Source organism: Eublepharis macularius, chromosome 16 (genome assembly GCF_028583425.1).
Source record: "Eublepharis macularius isolate TG4126 chromosome 16, MPM_Emac_v1.0, whole genome shotgun sequence".
Classification (NCBI taxonomy): domain Eukaryota; kingdom Metazoa; phylum Chordata; class Lepidosauria; order Squamata; family Eublepharidae; genus Eublepharis; species Eublepharis macularius.
In genome coordinates, this window is record NC_072805.1 from 22,514,785 (window position 1) to 22,532,400 (window position 17,616).

Genomic DNA, 17,616 nt, shown 5'->3' on the forward strand with positions numbered 1-17,616 from the left:
CTGCTCATTTTCTCTCAGCCTAGTCTAACTGGTAGGTTCGTTATGAGGAAAAAATGGAGGAAGGAACCATATATGATACCTTGAGTTTCTTGAAGGAAAGGTGGGTTTATTGCATCATACGAACATTAAATAGGGGTTAAATCCACATTTGGCTTGGAGATACAAATGGCAGGAGGAAGGTTTGAAAACCAAGCTTAGCTTTGCTCACACAGGTTTAAATATGGCTTCCCAAATGGCCTTTCATCTGGACAGTTTACAGGGCTAGCCGGATCTACTTTACTTCAGAATGTGTTGAGAACCTTCAAGACCAATCTATTTCCCAAATACCTAGCAACGCAAAACAGCACAACAGCACTTTCAGAGAAAGAAATCACAATGCATGCCACTAAAAGGTATTCACTTACAGTTTATTTTTTTTTCTCGCCTGAAATTATTTCACATCTCTTTGTACACAGCTACAGAACAGTAGTAGTAAACCGTCGGTAAAAGCAACAGTGCTAAGGATAAAATGTTGGCATTAGTTTCTCTTCTTTTCTTTTCTCTCTTTTTTTCTTTTCTTCCCTCACTGAGTTTTATCGTACAGCTTGGGATGTAAGGCAGAAAAGCAAATGAACAACGACAAAAGAATAATCTGGCACGATTTATGAATTAAGACTTGAACCATTTTTGTTTCCATTTGGAAAAAAAAGGAAGGGAATCAAGAGATAGGGGAGACGCAAAATGTGAACAAGCTATCTAGTGACACTTTTTTTTGTTTTAAAAAAAGTCAACCAGCAAAAGCTTCGCTTCCCATTGTATACGATTAAATATATATTTATATATATATTTATATATATGTATAAAAATTACATTGCTTGGATGTTAAATCTCTGAGGTGTCAAAGAACTGGATAAAACATCTGCTAAACTCAAAAGAAAACACAAAATAAAATTTTTATTTAATTTTTTTTAAAAAAAGCTGCTGTGTTCAAAGAATGCTTATTGTGGGGGAGGATACCGAAAAGCATATTTATAAAAAGAAACCAAGTTTTAAAACCAGTTTCATCATTTTGCTGAGCAAGGGTGGAGGAAGGTAAGGAAAGGGTTAGTGACAGGGCTTTTTTTCAGCGGGAATGCGGTAAACGGAGTTCCGGCACCTCTTGAAAATGGTCACATGGCTGGTGGCCCTGCCCCCTGATCTCCAGACAGAGGGGAGTTGAGATTGCCCTCTCTCTGGAGATCAGGGGGCGGGGCCACCGGCCATGTGACCATTTTCACCAAGGGCAATTTAAACTTTAAATAACTCCCCCCTTGTTCCAGCTGACCCAAAGTGACGTCATTGTGCGGTCCTGAGTTCCACCACTGAGTTCCACCACCTCTTTTCCCCGAAAAAAAGCCCTGGTTAGTGGTCATATTTTCTGGTTGAGCTTAGCGAGATTGATCAGTAAAGAAAATGTGATTAGGCCTTCCAAAAAGAATGTGCCAAATGTATCTAAACTTGAGCAAAAGGCAGGGGAAGGAGGAGGAAAGGAGAGAACATTCACAATGCAGCATGGGAGGGCAAATTTGACTTTGAAATATTGGACATTAACAGAAAAACATCTGAAGAAATCTAACACAAAGTTGATAGCTCAATTTAAGATTCATGGTAAAATTAAGATTTTCACTTATTATATATTTTTAAACACTTAACCCTGAGGTGGTTTCTGTCCACCTCTAATTCTCTAACCCCCAGATAATTTGAGAATGATTGGAAGCGTGCATCTTGGGTAATTTATAATTCATATCCAACTGCCCACCCCCTTTTTCTCTTTTATCTAGACAGAATATATATGTATTTATATGCAAATTTTCTCCCTCTGAACAAAGTTTGAGGCCCTTGTAATTAAGAAATGTAGCAGGGACAGAAAATATGTACTACAGTCCACATTACTAAAAGAAAATTATTTAAGGAGGGCTTTCTGTTTAAAAAAAAACACAAACAATAAGACAGCAAACTAGTTTATACAGTACTATATGCAAAAAAAAATGAAAAAAGAAAAGAATTAACAATTCATAAATAAAAGACAGGTCCCAGACCTGTTATTCGTGAACCATTTTCTTAAATAGGTGCATTATGTAAATCTTATGTACAACAAAATTACTTTGCATAATGACTGCCAGGGACAGAGCAAGAGGTGCAGGTCACACAGGGTTCTTTTTCTTCTCCTGATTTCACTTCACTCCCCCCCCACCCGCCCTTTCTTAAGTGCAGGAAATGATGGAAAAGCACCTAAAGGCTGAGGTCCATCCACAGAAACTGAGAAAAACTGGTGTTTATATTCTTGTAATATTTTTCTTTCCAGATGGCATAAAAAAACACAAAAAGGCAAATGAAAATCCGCACAGGTTCTGTTGGCTCCCCCCGCCCCTCTTCTAATCTTCTCGCAGTTACAGAAGCTTGCTTTTCTGTCTCCCCCCTTTCCTTTCCATTAAAATTACATTGAATTTCATAGTACGAAGCTGAAAAAAGTAGACAGGATCCGGGCATCTTCAAGCCCCCCTCCCACACACAGAAGCCACTTTGCTACCTCACAAACACAGCTCCTAAAATTGAAGTCCTCAGAACTCACTGTTCTCTATAGGTAGAAGCTGAAAGTTTTATTTCTCTGCTTTTTTTTTTGTTTTTGTTTCAAAAATCTTCTTGTCTCATCTCCTTGTTGAAAATCAAAGATACAGCCAGAGGGAAATTTCACCACGCTTCTGTATAACGTACATCCACTTCCTTCAGGTTGGGCAATTTAGCCTGGACAAAAAAAAGAGAAGATACCCGAATAAATAAAAAAACAAACCTGTGAAACGGTGTAACCAGACAAAGGCAAGTCATAGCCAGTTTTTCTCTCAGGTCTTTATAATGCCATGACCTTATGAAAAACTGGTTACTTACAGCTTTGCATTTCAGTGGTGGTTTTATACGAGAAAGAAAGAAGCATACACCACATACCTGAAGAAAAGAATAACGTTTATTTATCTGAAGGCGATCATTAAAAATGTTCTGTTAGCAGCCGTAACGTACATGCTACTCATTAGATCTCTGGCTTTTTCATTTGTGGCTGTTTTTGTATGATGCCATCCAGGTCTCATATATTTTTTTTCAATTTATATATCTCTTTGTGAGTAGTCACTGACTTTATTTATAGTCTGCTGTATATTTGTACATATTTTCTAAACAGAGTACTCATTCATTTTTCATTATTTGTGGACGTTAGGGTTCACCCCCCATTTTTGTGCAGTTTTTCACAGGTTCAAAAAGAAGAAGTCATTTATTTTTAGATAACCACAAAGAACTTGTAGCTGGTGCTTAACCAACTCACATGGCAATTCCAAGTAGGTCTACTCAGAAGCAAGACCCATGCTATTTTATGGGGATTACTTCTTGGAAAATGTCCTTGGGATTTGCAGCCTCAGTGAGCTTACTCCAACACTAGTTTATAGATATAATACATATTCTTGGGTCTTCATTGTTGTTATTATTAGATTCCCCTTTTGTAGATGCATACACACACTCATTTAACACCTAGGGAAAGTCAAGGATGGATTAAGCTCTTTTACCATGCAGCCTGTTCAGACACAGTCCCAGATTAGTGGGACTGGCAAATCCATTAAAGGCTGTAAAGCAAAGGTGGGATGGGGAAAACTGGACCAGGTGATATAGGGATAAAGAATGATGGTACAAATCCCAAAATAGTGGAAAGCGATCAGGGAACCCTCCCAGTTCAGAGTATGCCCCGTCTTTGCATTGATCTTCAGGCTTCCACAATTCTTATCAATACTAAATCAGAAATAGTTTCAGGTGAATAGCCTGAGACTTACTAAAGAGGACATATAGGATTGGCTCCTGCCAGCTTTTTCACTTAATCTTGCCTAATTATGCTCCTTGCTACATACTTTGTAAACCGTTCTGAGTGGGCATTAAGTTGCCCTGAAGGGCGGTATATAAAATCAAATGTTGTTGTTGTTGTTATTACATCCTGGGATCCCCAGCATAGACAGATTTGGTGGACAAATGGGACCCTTTGTCCCTTTTTCACCAGCAGAAAAGCTGGTTGGATCCAACCTGCCCTAAGCGAGAAGCTGTTTTTGGTCTATCATACCTCTTTTGGGATAACAGTGGCAGGAGCTGAAATTGCAAATCTGTTGAAGAATTTGATTAGAAAACTACAGCATAAGGAACTGGATTTTCATCAAGACTTCTGCCCACAACAGATGTCAAACTGGTAACCTGGGAAAATGGAGTGTGTGTGTGTGTGGGGGGGGGGATGCAGTCTCTATGCCAATGCCCAGTTTTGACCAAAGGGGAGAACTGCTCTAGGGCAAGAGGAGCAACAGCCAGAGAACTCATCGCCTGGGAGTTGCAATAGTCAGCATGGTGGACTTGGACAGCCCAGATATGTTGGTATTTGTAATGTAAAATTATTTTGGGAGCCACTTTGGGTCCTCAGCCTTTCTGAACCTTAATTCTGACAACGGGGGTGGGCATAAACCACAAAATGGCGGCCTCAGGAGGCAGAGCCAACCACTAAATGTCAAGGAGTGAGGTTATAATAGCTGTAATAGTAACTCTTCAACATTTCAGGCAGAAGCTCTGCTTAACAGGATGTCTTTTAAAATGAACGTGTTGTTTAAAAACATTTTCTTGCATACACACAGCTTATCTTCAGTCACACAGAGGAGATCCTTGGGCTGCAGTGGCAGCTGTTGCAGAAGCAATGTTTTTAAAAAATCTGCACAGTCAATCAGATCTCTAACGGCCAGTCAGGAACTCTGCTGGAGAAAAGCCCCATCCGATTTCTATAAACACTTGGCAGGGGCCAGGAACGGTGTTGGTGGGTGCCGTGGCACCTATGAGCGTCATGTTGGGGACCCTTGCTCTAGTCTGGGGGCAGGGACACAGGAACCTTCATCTGAATGCTGCAAACTTCTAAAAGGACCGTATACAGAACCAGACCACTGGTTCATTGAGTCTTGTACTGTCAAGCTCTAGGTGGCAGCGGTTCTCCAAGGTCTCCAGTTTTCCCAGCCCTCCGATCCGAGATCCTTTTCCTGGAGGGGATTAAAACTGGGACCTTCTGCAAGCAAAGCCAGCACTCTACAACTTAACTCTGGCCTCACCCCAACTCAAAGGAGTGCGGGCTCAGAGAGAGGCATTAGGTCTGGAAAAGGCTGGCGCCTGCAATCAAGGGCAGACCTGGAAGGACAGGTGGAGCCTGCTGGTTAGTTGCAGGTTTGTGGTGCTTTTTCCTGCCATAGCCAGAGGCACAAAGGAAAAATCTGGCTCATGCTGCTGACCGTGATGGACTTTGGGGGAGTGGCAGAATTTGCATCATGTTGGTTATTTCATTTTAGGAACCAAAACAGGCATGAATTACCTTGCATAGATTAGCCACTGCTTACTACTTATGATATAATTTGTTAAATTTATATGTAGACTTATTTATTGCATTTGTACCCTGTTCTCCCCACACGTAGGCTCAGAGCAGCAGCAACAATCAAACACATTAAAATCCATTCTATACAAATTGCATTAAAACCGTATGTTATATTAGCACATAATATAAAAAATCATACAAATCAGTGCAAGGGGCAACAACTTTTCCTGCGACCCATATGCTGAATAAGTCATCCTTAAGTGGTGGAAGAGATTGCTCTTTCCTATTTTCCACATCTTCTAAGAAGGCGTGATTTAACTAGAAATCAGTTTGTACAGCCATACTGGTCCATGCAAAATCTAAAACAGAGAACGAAATCTTTACGATGCCTTTTATTAGACCCACCAGATAAGCACAAAACACTGTGCAAGTTTTTGAGCTCACCAGAGCTCTTCATCAGGCTAGATGTTATAAAATTTTAAAAGACAGAAGGTAGAATCCTCAGGCCATGATCTTAAGGTGTGACCCTTTGGCCGATGATTGCAAGAGATGAGCTTCTTCATTTTCTTGCTGAGGTATATAGAGAATAGTCTCTGAAATGCTGCATGCATGATTAGGTCATGTATCACACAGCCACTGACAGTGGAAGAATGACAACATGGCCGCTGTGGCATTTTGTAACTTCATTAGCAGAATGAAGCTGTCATCTGCAGAGCTTGGCTTACAAGAAAACAAAGGGACACCTGCACCCCCTACTTTTTATAACATCCCCTAAGATATTTTTTTGTTAAAGAAAAGTATAAGGATGCCCCTTTACTAGGCTCAGGAGATGGAGCTTATGGACTTCATAACAATACCCCCATAATTTGAACACTGGCCTGGGCTGAGGAACATATATGCCCTTGGCAGACAGGATGCTTTCCACGGGAAGGCCCCCCCCCCTCAGCTGTGCCTCCCACAACTGTGGCTTACCTTTAGATCCTCATATGTGTCTGCTGAAAGTTTGGTGCTATTCATATTTAGGCTGCACAGACTTTTCATAGCTGAGAAAAAACCCAAATATTACATTGTTACAGACAGATGCCTACAGTAAAGCTTCTATATAGAGTCAAGCATCCTAACCGTGAATCAGGGCCAATCCATTGTGGTGGCTGGTTTAAATGCCTCACTGATCTGGTCTTGGGAAGTCATTCACTACCCAAATGTTCTCTGCTACCATGAAACTTTTTTTAAAATTGCAATTTGAGATTCTGAGATCATACGGGAAAACAAAAACAAAAAAAAATGGTTGTTGTGGGTTTTCCGGGCTGTATTGCCGTGGTCTTGACATTGTAGTTCCTGATGTTTCGCCAGCAGCTGTGACTGGCATCTTCAGAGGTATAGCACCAAAAGACAGAGATCTCTCAGTGTCACAGTGTGGAAAAGATGTTGGCAGGTAATTTATATCTACTCAGGAAGGTGGGGTTGGGCTGAGTCATCCTGGAAGAGTTTCCCAGGGTATGGAATGTCTTTCGGTGCTACACCTCTGAAGATGCCAGTCACAGCTGCTGGCGAAATGTCAGGAACTACAATGCCAAGACCACAGCAATACAGCCCGGAAAATCCACAACAACCATCGGTCTCCGGCCGTGAAAGCCTCCGACAAAAAACAAAAAAGGTTTGTGTTAGAAATCTGTTGCACAGTGTGAGAACTCCTGGCCTTCAAGTCTTGCCTGCTGCTTTTTCTCTCTCCCTACCAATTACAATGGATGGAAGGCCTCCGTGTGAACCACATGACTGAGCCAACAGATTTGGGTCCCAGTAAGCAAGATTTTGGCCCTGACCCAGGCTAGCCCAATCTCAATGGTTCTTGGAAGCTAAGCAGGTTCAGCCCAGGTTAGTACTTGGATGGGGGACCACCAAGGAAGTCGAGGGTTGCTACACAGAGGCAAGCAACAGCAAACCACCTCTGTTCATCTCCTGCCTTGAAAATCCTACAAGATCGCCGTAAGTTGGCAGCAACTTGACTTTACACACACACACAAATGATTTTGAGACTGAGAATATGAAACCTTTCCGAAACCCCAAGTGTTAGGAATCTTGCCCTGCGTCCTATACTTTGCAAATGGATATTAGTGTAGTGATGATGGGAGACTTCTATCTAATTAACGATGCCATCCTAAGCAGAGGTTACACCCTTCTAAATCAACAGAAGTCACTGGGCTTCCAAGGCTAACTCAGTTCAACGTGGCTTTGTAAGGAAGCGCTGATATAGCACTCCAGATTTTCAGTTGGGTTTTTTTTGGTAAACACTCTTGGTTTTGTAAACCTTAGGGTTGCTGGCAGACACATGACGAAATCAGAAAATTCACGGCATGTTTGGGCCCTGACAGAAGACCAATCGCAGCTTCCAGCAGTTGTGATCCTCCTTCCTAGTCCTACCGATTCATTACAAAGCACGCAACAAACACACGGTGGCTTTGTTTATCCAGAACACGTTCAGGGACTCTGCGCATAAAACTATACATGACCCAAGACTGGATGCAGAAGTCTTTGGTCCTAAAGGCCAGAGGATTCATCTGAGCTGTCTCACATGTCTTTGGTAGTTAAGGGAGGCAATGATGTGAGGAGTTCGGGTGGAAGGGCCAATTGCAGATCACAGCCTTTTGCTCTGGGAGCAGTTCATTTGGAGCATGGACCCTTACGGCAGGTTCATCTCCACAGTCCGCCCCATGGCGTGCATCAAAACAGCTGGTAACCCCCCCCCCACACACACACACCATTTTGTCATTCTCGATTATCGACAGAAGAGCATTTTAAGGGCCAGTCATGGTGAGAATGAGCTGTCTAAAGGGAATGCAAAACAACCCTGAGATCGCCACCTTGTTTCCAACTATCTGTACACAGAATGCAAAGTTTTCCCACGGCTGCTGGAAAGATAATTCTCAGAGTTGTGGGACCGATTGCACAGGAACAGTTGTGTGGGTTGAGGGGCTGGAATGAGGTGGGAAAAGGGAAACAATCGCTTCGCTTCCCTCTTCTACGAGAGCAGGTCTGCTGAGGAGAGGGCAGACTGTGCCCTCTTTCCCTCCTCATTCCAGCCTCCTGACCCACAACGTTTGTTTGTCCACAGGGGTATCACAACCCCAGGAATTGTCTAGAGGGGGAGAAGGGAATGAAGACGAACCCAGGAAAGCTGTGTATCTTCTTTGTGCGGATGGTCGGATACAAGCCACCAAGCCCGAACCCTGGTTAGCTCATTTGCTTCTCCCCCACCCCAACCCCTGGCCCCGTATCAGACCCCCTTTATTTCTTCACTTACAGCTCAGCGCCAACAACCCGGCATCCGTGACGGGGGTTTCACACAAATTGAGCACCTGCAGCATCGTGAGGTGTTCAGAGAGAAGCCGCAACCCTGCATCTCCAAACTGCAAGGGGAGAAAAAATACAATCATTTTTTGATGTGGAACCAGACTGTCATAAAGCACATGAGGACTTGAGTCCAATGGCACCTTAGAGACCAACAAGGTCTCAACAAGATGTCTAAAGAAGGGAGCTCTGACTCTCGAAAGCTTACACTTTGAAAAACATGTTGGTCTCTAAGGGGCCACTGGATTCGAATCCTGCTGTTCTACTGCAGACCAACAGGGCTACCCACCTAAATTATCCTCATAATGCTTTGTATAGAGACGTTTCCTCTGAATACCTCATTTTGGAAATAAAATTACGGGGGAATGGAGCTTTGGCCCTAAAGCCCGGCTTGCCTGCTTCCCAGAGGCAGCTGATTGGCCATCTTTCAAGCAGAACTTTGGTCTGGTGCAACCCAACTTGTATCCTATTTTACAACAGAACACCTGAATTCTAAAAAGCTGAGTGGTGTGTCTGTGTGTCCGGGGAAATCTGTTTTCAACTGCATCTTGAGCAAGCTCCATCTGCTGTCACATTGACTCATCTGGTAATCTAAGAATGGGTTTAATGGGATCTCTTCCTTCTGGGGCTGCTGCTTGTGAGCCACGTACCTGAGTAGACCACAGGTTCAGCTGCCTGAGCGACGGGAGCTTGATGAGGTGCTCGGCACAGGCACTCGTGACGTTGGTGAAGGCCAAGCTGAGGTTCTCCAAGTTCCCAAAGGAGCCAGAGCTTAACAACCGAGCAAGGTCGGCATCCTGGGAGAGAAGGTAGCATGGATCAGGTGTGGAGAATGGCAAGCAAGACTCACGACTGGCAGGAGGCTTGGTCACCTGGTCAATCTTACTACACACACAGTTCCATTCCTACTTCACACTGATGGCTAAATCCTAGGGGGCAGAAAGGCTAGTGTCACATCCAGGGCTTTTTTCCAGCTGGAACACGGTGGAACGGAGTTCCGGAACCTCTTGAAAATGGTCACATGGCTGGTGGCCCCGCCCCCTGATCTCCAGACAGAGGGGAGTTTAGATTGCCCTCCACGCAATCTAAACTCCCCTCTGTCTGGAGATCAGGGGGTGGGGCCACCAGCCATGTGACCATTTTCTCTGAGGGAAACCCACTGAGTTCCACCACCTCTTTTCCCAGAAAAAAAGCCCTGGTCACATCTATCCCAGCATTCCAATGAGGATGGTTAAAAGGGAGGGGAGGAGAATGATGTAAGCCCCTTTGGGTTCCCACTGGGGGAAAGGTGGCATATAAATGAAGAAAGCAAGTATATAAATAAATGGATGTACACACAATCTATATTTTATACAATATATTAGAATATATGTGTATGTGAGGACGGGCCATGGCTCAATGGCAGAGCATCTGCTTGGCACGCAGAAGGTCACAACTGGCATCTCCAGTTAGAAAGGATCAGGTAGCAGGTGATATGGAAGATCCCTTCCTGACACCCTGGAGAGCCACTACCCATCTGAGTCAGCAACACTGACCCTGATGGAGTAAAGGTCTGATTTGCTATAAGGCTTCACGTCCCTCTCTCTGTGTGTGATTTTATTTTATTTACTTCATTGATAGTCCATCTTTCTTGCTGAGACTCAAGGAGGACTACACTATTTCAAACCAAGCAATAAGAACAGCAGAAAACATTTAACCAACAGTGAACAAAACTGGATTACAAAATTAGAAGAAGAGGGTGGTAAGGATACTTAAGAGGAATGTAAAAGAGCTGAAGTGCTAAAACCCACAAATAATGCAATGAACAGTGTAAGATATACAAGGAACAAAGCAATCTGCACAGACTAAATTACTCAGATGTTAAGCAGCCCTATTCTGTTCTAGACACACGCCCCCTTGAACAGTTCCGTTTTACACATTCTGCAGAATAGGAGCTTTCCTGACCTCCTCAGGCAGGCCACTCCACCATGGGGGAGCCATCACCGAGAATGCTTGGCACAGGCAGATGCTGATCTTATCAGCTCTAAGAATGAGTTATGCAAACTAAATTTGCCTGAATTGGCACCATGTATTTATTTTGATGGCACTATTTGGTTTTTTTTACATGGCAGAATGGAAGAAATGAAAAATGCATTGTATTTATTTACTTAGGAGTGTAGGACTTGTGTTTCTACAGAACAGTAAAGGCAACATAAAAATACTAAGAAAAAATACAAAGAAATGTGGTGGAGAATCAGTAGGGCAGTTGACAAACAAGGACAGAAGCCCTCATTCCTAATTACAGGTAGCCCTACATGCATGTTTTTGCAGTTTGCAGTAATTATGAGAACCAAACATTTGTTTATTGGGAAGTCTTACATCCCAGGTGCATTTTCATAGCCGTGGAGCCTTTGCCTTGTACACAATCCCATATGTAAATGAAAAATTATCAGGGCAAGCCAAGAAAATACTTTAACTCAGATCCCAGCCCTATTCAGGAATAATAATCATTTCCCCGTATGTGTGGACAGAAACGCAGTCTCCTCCTTTCTTGGCCGCTCTCTGTCTTCCCTTGCCTCCAGCAAGTATTGCTAGAGAACTCAAATGGGGGACTTTGGCAGCCAGACCCTGGTTGTTTTACACTGTGCTGCACTGAGACAGCTGACCCCGAAGAGGGAACTTCTGGCCCACTCTATTTTTTTGTTTTGTTTAAGTGATACATTGCAGATGACCAGAGGGTGGTACTGCTGCTTAGCAGAAGTTAAGTGACATAAGGGATCAGTCGGGTCAGACCTCTCAACCCGGACATCCTCCAAGTCTGGATCAGTATTTTCATTTTGCGCCTAACAATCCAGGTGTCATCAGGTTTGCTGTAATTGCCTCCTCCCCACTCCGCTGCTCATGAGGCCTGGCTATATTGCTTGTACATTTGCTTGCCAAGTGAACTTTGCCTGCCTCTCCTCGCCAGATTGCCAACCTTTCAGAAAAGTTCTCTGATGACCATTTAGAAGGGTGAGAAACAGTTTTTCCAACATACTTTTGTATCACATCACAATATTTTTTAAAAAAAAGACAGAAGGACAACTCACTGTGGATTTGGATGGCAGTGTTAACCTGGTAGGGCCTCCTTTCCTTTGCTGTAATAGAACACATTATTTAAATTTGTCTGTTAATTGTACTGATAACACCATTTTTTATCACCAGTGTTCTCAAATAGAGATGGGCACGAACTGGAAAAAAAACGAACCATGTAGTTCATGGTTCGTTAAATTTCACAAACCATGAACCACAAACTTTCACGAACCTGCCTTTGGTTCGCGAACTGGTTCATTTGGTTTGTGAAAACATCACACCCAGGTCAGAAAATCATCACTTCCGGGCCAGCAGAAGGTCACTTCCGGGCCAGCAGAAGGTCTGCAGGAAGTCCATCCCCTGTTGCTTAGGAAACTGATTGATTGGCACTAGGCTGTCTGCAGTGTTGAACCAAATGATCCAGCCTGAAGTTCGTGGCGGTTCGTCAGCAATTGGATCTGATGAACCGCTGGTTCGTGAACCACGAACCAGCCTGGTTTGTGCTTAATTTTGGTTCGTATTTCGGTTCATGCCCATCTCTATTCTCAAACTATGTTCAGCTAACATGCTTCAGGAGCAGCCTGCACAGCCGACCCTTACAAGCTTAGGGGTGCGCAACTGTTTGCAGCCATCAGAGCACTGAAGATGGCAAATATGTGAGCAGGAAACACTTGAACAATTTGCACCACTATAATCATGTTCTGCTAGGATAAAAAAGTCATGCCTCTTAATAAGTGTGTGTGTTATGTGCTGTCAAGTCGACTCCAATCTATGGTGATTCAATGAATGAAATACCTCCAAAATATCCTATAATTAACAGACTTGCTCAGGTCTTGCAAACTGGAGAACGTGGCTTCTTCTATTGAGTCAAGCCATCTTGTTTTAGGTCTTCCTCTTTTCCTTCTGCCTTCCACTTTTCCTAGCATTACTGACTTTTCCAGAGAGTCTTGTCTGGCCAAAGGACATTATCTTCAGTTTTGTCTTTTTAGCTTCTAGGGGGAATTCAGGCTTCATGTGATCTAGAATCCTTGTATTTGACTTTTCAAGAGAAACGCAACACACTGTTATGAGTTATGAGGGCGCTTCTGCATGGAGCTCAATTTGAGTTCCAGGGTGTTGAATTCATGCAAAATGCATGACACACATGCACTAGCCTACAATGATCCTCTGCCCATCCAAGGAGCAGGAACAGGAGGGATGGTGGTGACTGCTGTACATACACCCTTAGATGGACAGGATGAGTGATTATTTCCTTGTATCTTCATAATCATCTTTTGGATTTGATGGAGGGGTCACTGATCATAGCCAATCAGAAGCCACTTTGAGCACAGCCTCTGGAGAGGCGGCATAGAAATGTTTCAAATAAATAAATCATCCTTCTTTTGTTGGGGGACCCAGTGGGGCTTTGTCCGGACCTTGCAACAGCACTGAAAAACTGCCTTGTTCAGATGTTCCTAATCAATTGCACCCCAGAACTTTTAGATCTTTTCTTAAAAACTTCCACAGTGTCCCTAGGGTCTGTTTGAATTGCCTCTGACAATGATAATGCTGCCAGCGCACACACGCATACACACACACACACACACACACACACACACACACACATGTGAACAAAGACATACCAGTTCTTTTAACTCCCTCTGCCTGTCACAGAGCTGCTCGTACATTTTTTTCCCCACGTCGGTGCTCTCAAGAGTTGATATGATCTGAAGCTGGGTGTCTTTGTTGTCGATGATGTTGTATTCGAGCATCAGGCAAAGAATCTGTGGGTGGAAAAAGAAAGAGGTTCGCTGCGAGAAAGCTCCTCACGGGTTGTACACTGGGAGACAGACAAGCAATACCTTCGGCCAAGTTTTGGTTTGCTCAAAATATTTCCATTGTTTCATTTGCCAAGTTTTAACACATACCCCTGAGGAACTCAGACATTATCCAGGGGGTTGCCTTGTTTTATTTTTGCAACCTCTCAGCAAGACAGGCTGGGATGAGAGTAGCTGGTCCAAGGAGAACATGGTGGGGTGAGTATGTGAAACCAAGTCTCCCCAAACTGTAACACCTTTCTAGCTCTAAGAGTGTACTCTTAACTCAATCCTGCCTCTGGCTTCTTCAGCCACACTTTATTTACGTACTATGTTATCTGACACTGATAATCATGTGTCCTATAGAGTCTCTCAGTTTGCACTTGCAGCCAAAAAGATAAGATCTGTGGTACTGAATGAGGCTGTTTTGTGACTCCTGGGATAGTTTGGCATACTGTATTGTTTTAATTAATTTTAGTAACCTATACAAACTGTGATAAGGGATTTAATTGTTTATTAGTCAATGTTTGGTGAATTGTGACGGCCTATGGCTATAGACAATAAAGTCTTTTGGCTACTATGTTTATAGTGTGCCTTTCTCACTGAGACCCAGAGCAGATTACACAGCGCGAGTTGATGCAATCAACATGAAGAGCCAGTTTGGTGTAGTGGTTAAAAGTGGCAGGACTCTAATCTGGAGAGCCAGGCTGGAAAGCCAGCTGGGTGACCTTGGGTCAGTCACATCTTCTAGGAGCTCTCTCAGCCCCACCCACCACACAGAGTGTTTGTTGTGGGGATAATAATAGCATACTTTGTAAAATGCTCTGAGTGGGCGTTAAGTTGTCCTGAAGAGTGGGATATAAATCAAATGTTGTTGTTGTTGTTGTTGTTATCCAATAAGCAATGGAGTATGACTACAGAAATCTGAACAAGCATAGCAGCTTAGACATGGCTCTGTGCATTTAATTTTCTCCCTCTTCTCCTACTAGTTTGTTTCATTCAACCAAGCAGAGATAAAGAAGACTTAAAAATTAGACAACTGTCACTTAAAAACTCATTAAAAAGAGAAAGATTAATAATTTTTTTCACTCTACCTCTACAACTCTTAGTATCTTTTGACACTATGAATAGTTGATAGGGTCGGAAAGTTAGCTAGGAGGCCAAATACTATGGAACCTTGGTAATGGTAGCTTTCTGCCGATACTGAGAATTCTTTGTTGCAATACTTAATTTAGTGAGAGAATTAAAATTCTCAGGGTTTGTTTTGTCGGGAGGAAGCAGCCTTTAATGTTTAATTTCCCACTTGGTTGGGGAGAGCGGACTATAAATTTAAGTAAATAAATAAATAAATAATTTCAGGCATGCTTTTAAGGTTTTCATTTGACCTGTACCAAACTTCTGGTTCCTTGTTTTTGGGTGTAAAGGAGGAGGTTTGGTACCTTCCCAGTTGGCACCCTCCATCGTATAAGAAAGTATTAATATTACTTAAGCTATTACCTCAACCATAGTCTGGTTGCCTCTCAAAGCTAGCAGCATGCAAGGTCCCAGTTTGTTTTCCGCCAGAGAAAGCAGGAACTTTTTCGTCTTATAACAAGAGCCCATTAAAATATGGACCTGTAAGAAGGAAAGAGAGGTTCAAGTTAGAGAGGCAGGCTTTTTCAAAATGGTGATGCCCTTCTCTCTCTTTTTAAAATTTTTTTATTCGATTTATACCCCGCCCTCCCCACAGATGGGCTCAGGGCGGCTAACAACATTAAAAAATACATTAAAATCACAAAAACATAAAATCAATATTTTTTTAAAAATCATTAAAATAGTCCAGCAGCAGGCTATTTAAACAAATATTGGGAGTCTGTATACGAGCATTGCAGATGGCCGAGGACAGCCCCAGAAGAAGTGGTGGTCTTAGATGGAAGGAGGACACCCGCTGGCACTCAGCCAAAGGCCCGGCAGAACATCTCCGTTTTACAGGCTCTAAGAGATGCTCTAAGAGATGCTGATGCAGATTCATCAGGAAATCACTGCATCCCAACGAAAAAATCATTCCTGTGACAGAGTTTGATAAATCCAGTGAACAGCTGTTTTAAAAGGCATCCTTTTAACCGTGCCCAGGGACTGCTCCCAGAAAGAAAATCATGAGTGTATCTGGAACACGTGAAGTTCCATTGCCACCTCTGCCCTCAGAAGTTCAGTCTCCTAGGATTACACCTATTTGCTTAGTCCCTTTTCACCAGAGGAGGGAATGAGCCAGCCAGCACAAAACCCGTGGCCCACTCCCAATCTCTCCTTAGATGAACTGAAAGGAATGCATATTCATTTTGCACTCTCTCAAACATGCTCTCTCTTCCTCCTAGTTGCAAGCCCCTCCAAGACAGGACATTCCAATCAGAAGACATTCTCTGGAGCTTGCAGAGAAAAGGGTTAAGGCCATTTGCAAAGGACAAGCGATTGATTTGTTTCAAAAATGCCTGCCAGATGGCCTTGATTCAGACACCTCTAACAGAGATGTGAAACATTTGCTGCCTTCAGACCCTTTTGGGAAATCTGTGCATTACTCTCAGGCAGTCATTTCTTGAGAGGCTTTGAGTGATTCCGCACACGTTGGATAATGCACTTCCAATTCTCTTTATAGATCATTTGGAAGGGATTTTTTTGTGTGCGGAACAAAAAATCCACATCAAACGATTGATAAAGTGCACTGAAAGTGCATTATCCAACGTGTGCGGAATCAGCCTTTGTGGAGTTGAGCAATCACAAACCCTGTCCTATTCCAGGCACATACCATACTGGCAAACAGCTCTCCATCATCGTCGCAAGCCACACCGCCAGGGCTGTAGAGCTGAAACCAGCCATCCTTGCCAGCTCGAACACTCAACAAACATGAATGGACCTGCCAAGCAAAGCAAAGGTGAGGATTTCTTTCCAGAGCAGACCAATTCTCTACATTCTTCTATAGAGAAAAAAAGTCAGTAAACAAGACAGTGGGATAGATCTTGTGAACAAAGAACTTCTTCTACTGGGGGAAGGCTCCTTTCGGCAGAGGAAAGTGCCTCCACTAGTGGATTAAATCAGTTGGAGCCAGTCTGGTGGTTAAGAGCGGCAGGACTCTAATCTGGAGAACTGGGTTTGATTCCCCATTTCTCTGCTTGAAGCCAGCTGGATGACCTTGGGTCAGTCACAGCTCTCTCGGAGCTCTCTCAGCCCTGCCCACCTCACAGGGTGATTGTTGTGGGGATAATAACAACATACTTTGTAAACCGCTCTGAGTGGGTGTTAAGTTGTCCTGAAGGGCGGTATATAAATCAAATGTTATTATTATTATGTTACTATTGGCATCCAACCCAGTACTGTTTACATTGGAGGGGTGACCAATACATATATTTAAAAATGAAATCAGCACTAAAGGTGAATCCATACAGGAGCTTTCCCTTGCTCCCAATATGGTGCATCAAATGGACAAGCGGAAAGAATTCTCTAAATAGGGAGATTAATGTAGCATCAGAAGACACGTGCACTGGTGTGAAGTGGCTGCAATAAGGGTGCAAAACTGGACCTGTGCTCTAGACACTGGAATTTAGCTGAGCTGAGACAGGTCATACATTAGTGAAGGTCACCAACAGGGACCACAGGACAGGTGACAGTTAGAAAGCGGCCCCTGCTATTCAGGGACTCTCCTTCCACACATGCTCTCATCACAATGGTGAAATTTGCTAGGACTGCAGTCACACATTATTGGGTACTACACCATAGCCATCACTTGCACCTGAACTGTCTGACCTACACAGGTAAATCTAGTTTCAAACCATTGTAACAGGGCAACGACAGCGCACTTTTCAAGCACATGTGTGGATGCAGCCTTCGTTATAAGCAGAGCAAAAGCCTCAGTGTTTGTCTTGGCTATTGCAGAAGAGCAAGGGAAGGTGGGGGGAAAAAAAGCATTTGTTTCATACAGGAAATAAAGTCTTGCTGGTTGTGGGTCCTATACATCAACAACAGCTCTCAGACATTCAGCATGGGGTGCCTGCTTATATAGAA

General features: G+C 43.3%; 1 protein-coding gene across 5 annotated transcripts in view; it reads right to left on the reverse strand.

The window, feature by feature from the left end:
* Window positions 1-388: 388 nt before the first annotated feature.
* CMIP (c-Maf inducing protein) overlaps window positions 389-17,616 on the reverse strand; it is a 216,633-nt gene continuing 199,405 nt past the window's right edge. For all 5 annotated transcript variants that reach the window (XM_055000397.1, XM_055000400.1, XM_055000399.1 and 2 more), the window contains 8 exons: window positions 16,364-16,471; window positions 15,079-15,195; window positions 13,408-13,548; window positions 11,803-11,850; window positions 9,385-9,531; window positions 8,688-8,793; window positions 6,359-6,429; window positions 389-2,763 (listed from right to left, as the gene is read on the reverse strand). In XM_055000397.1, the coding sequence (XP_054856372.1) occupies window positions 2,710-2,763; window positions 6,359-6,429; window positions 8,688-8,793; window positions 9,385-9,531; window positions 11,803-11,850; window positions 13,408-13,548; window positions 15,079-15,195; window positions 16,364-16,471 (792 nt within the window). In that variant the 3' untranslated portion in view covers window positions 389-2,709. The remainder of the gene's footprint in view (window positions 2,764-6,358; window positions 6,430-8,687; window positions 8,794-9,384; window positions 9,532-11,802; window positions 11,851-13,407; window positions 13,549-15,078; window positions 15,196-16,363; window positions 16,472-17,616) is intronic.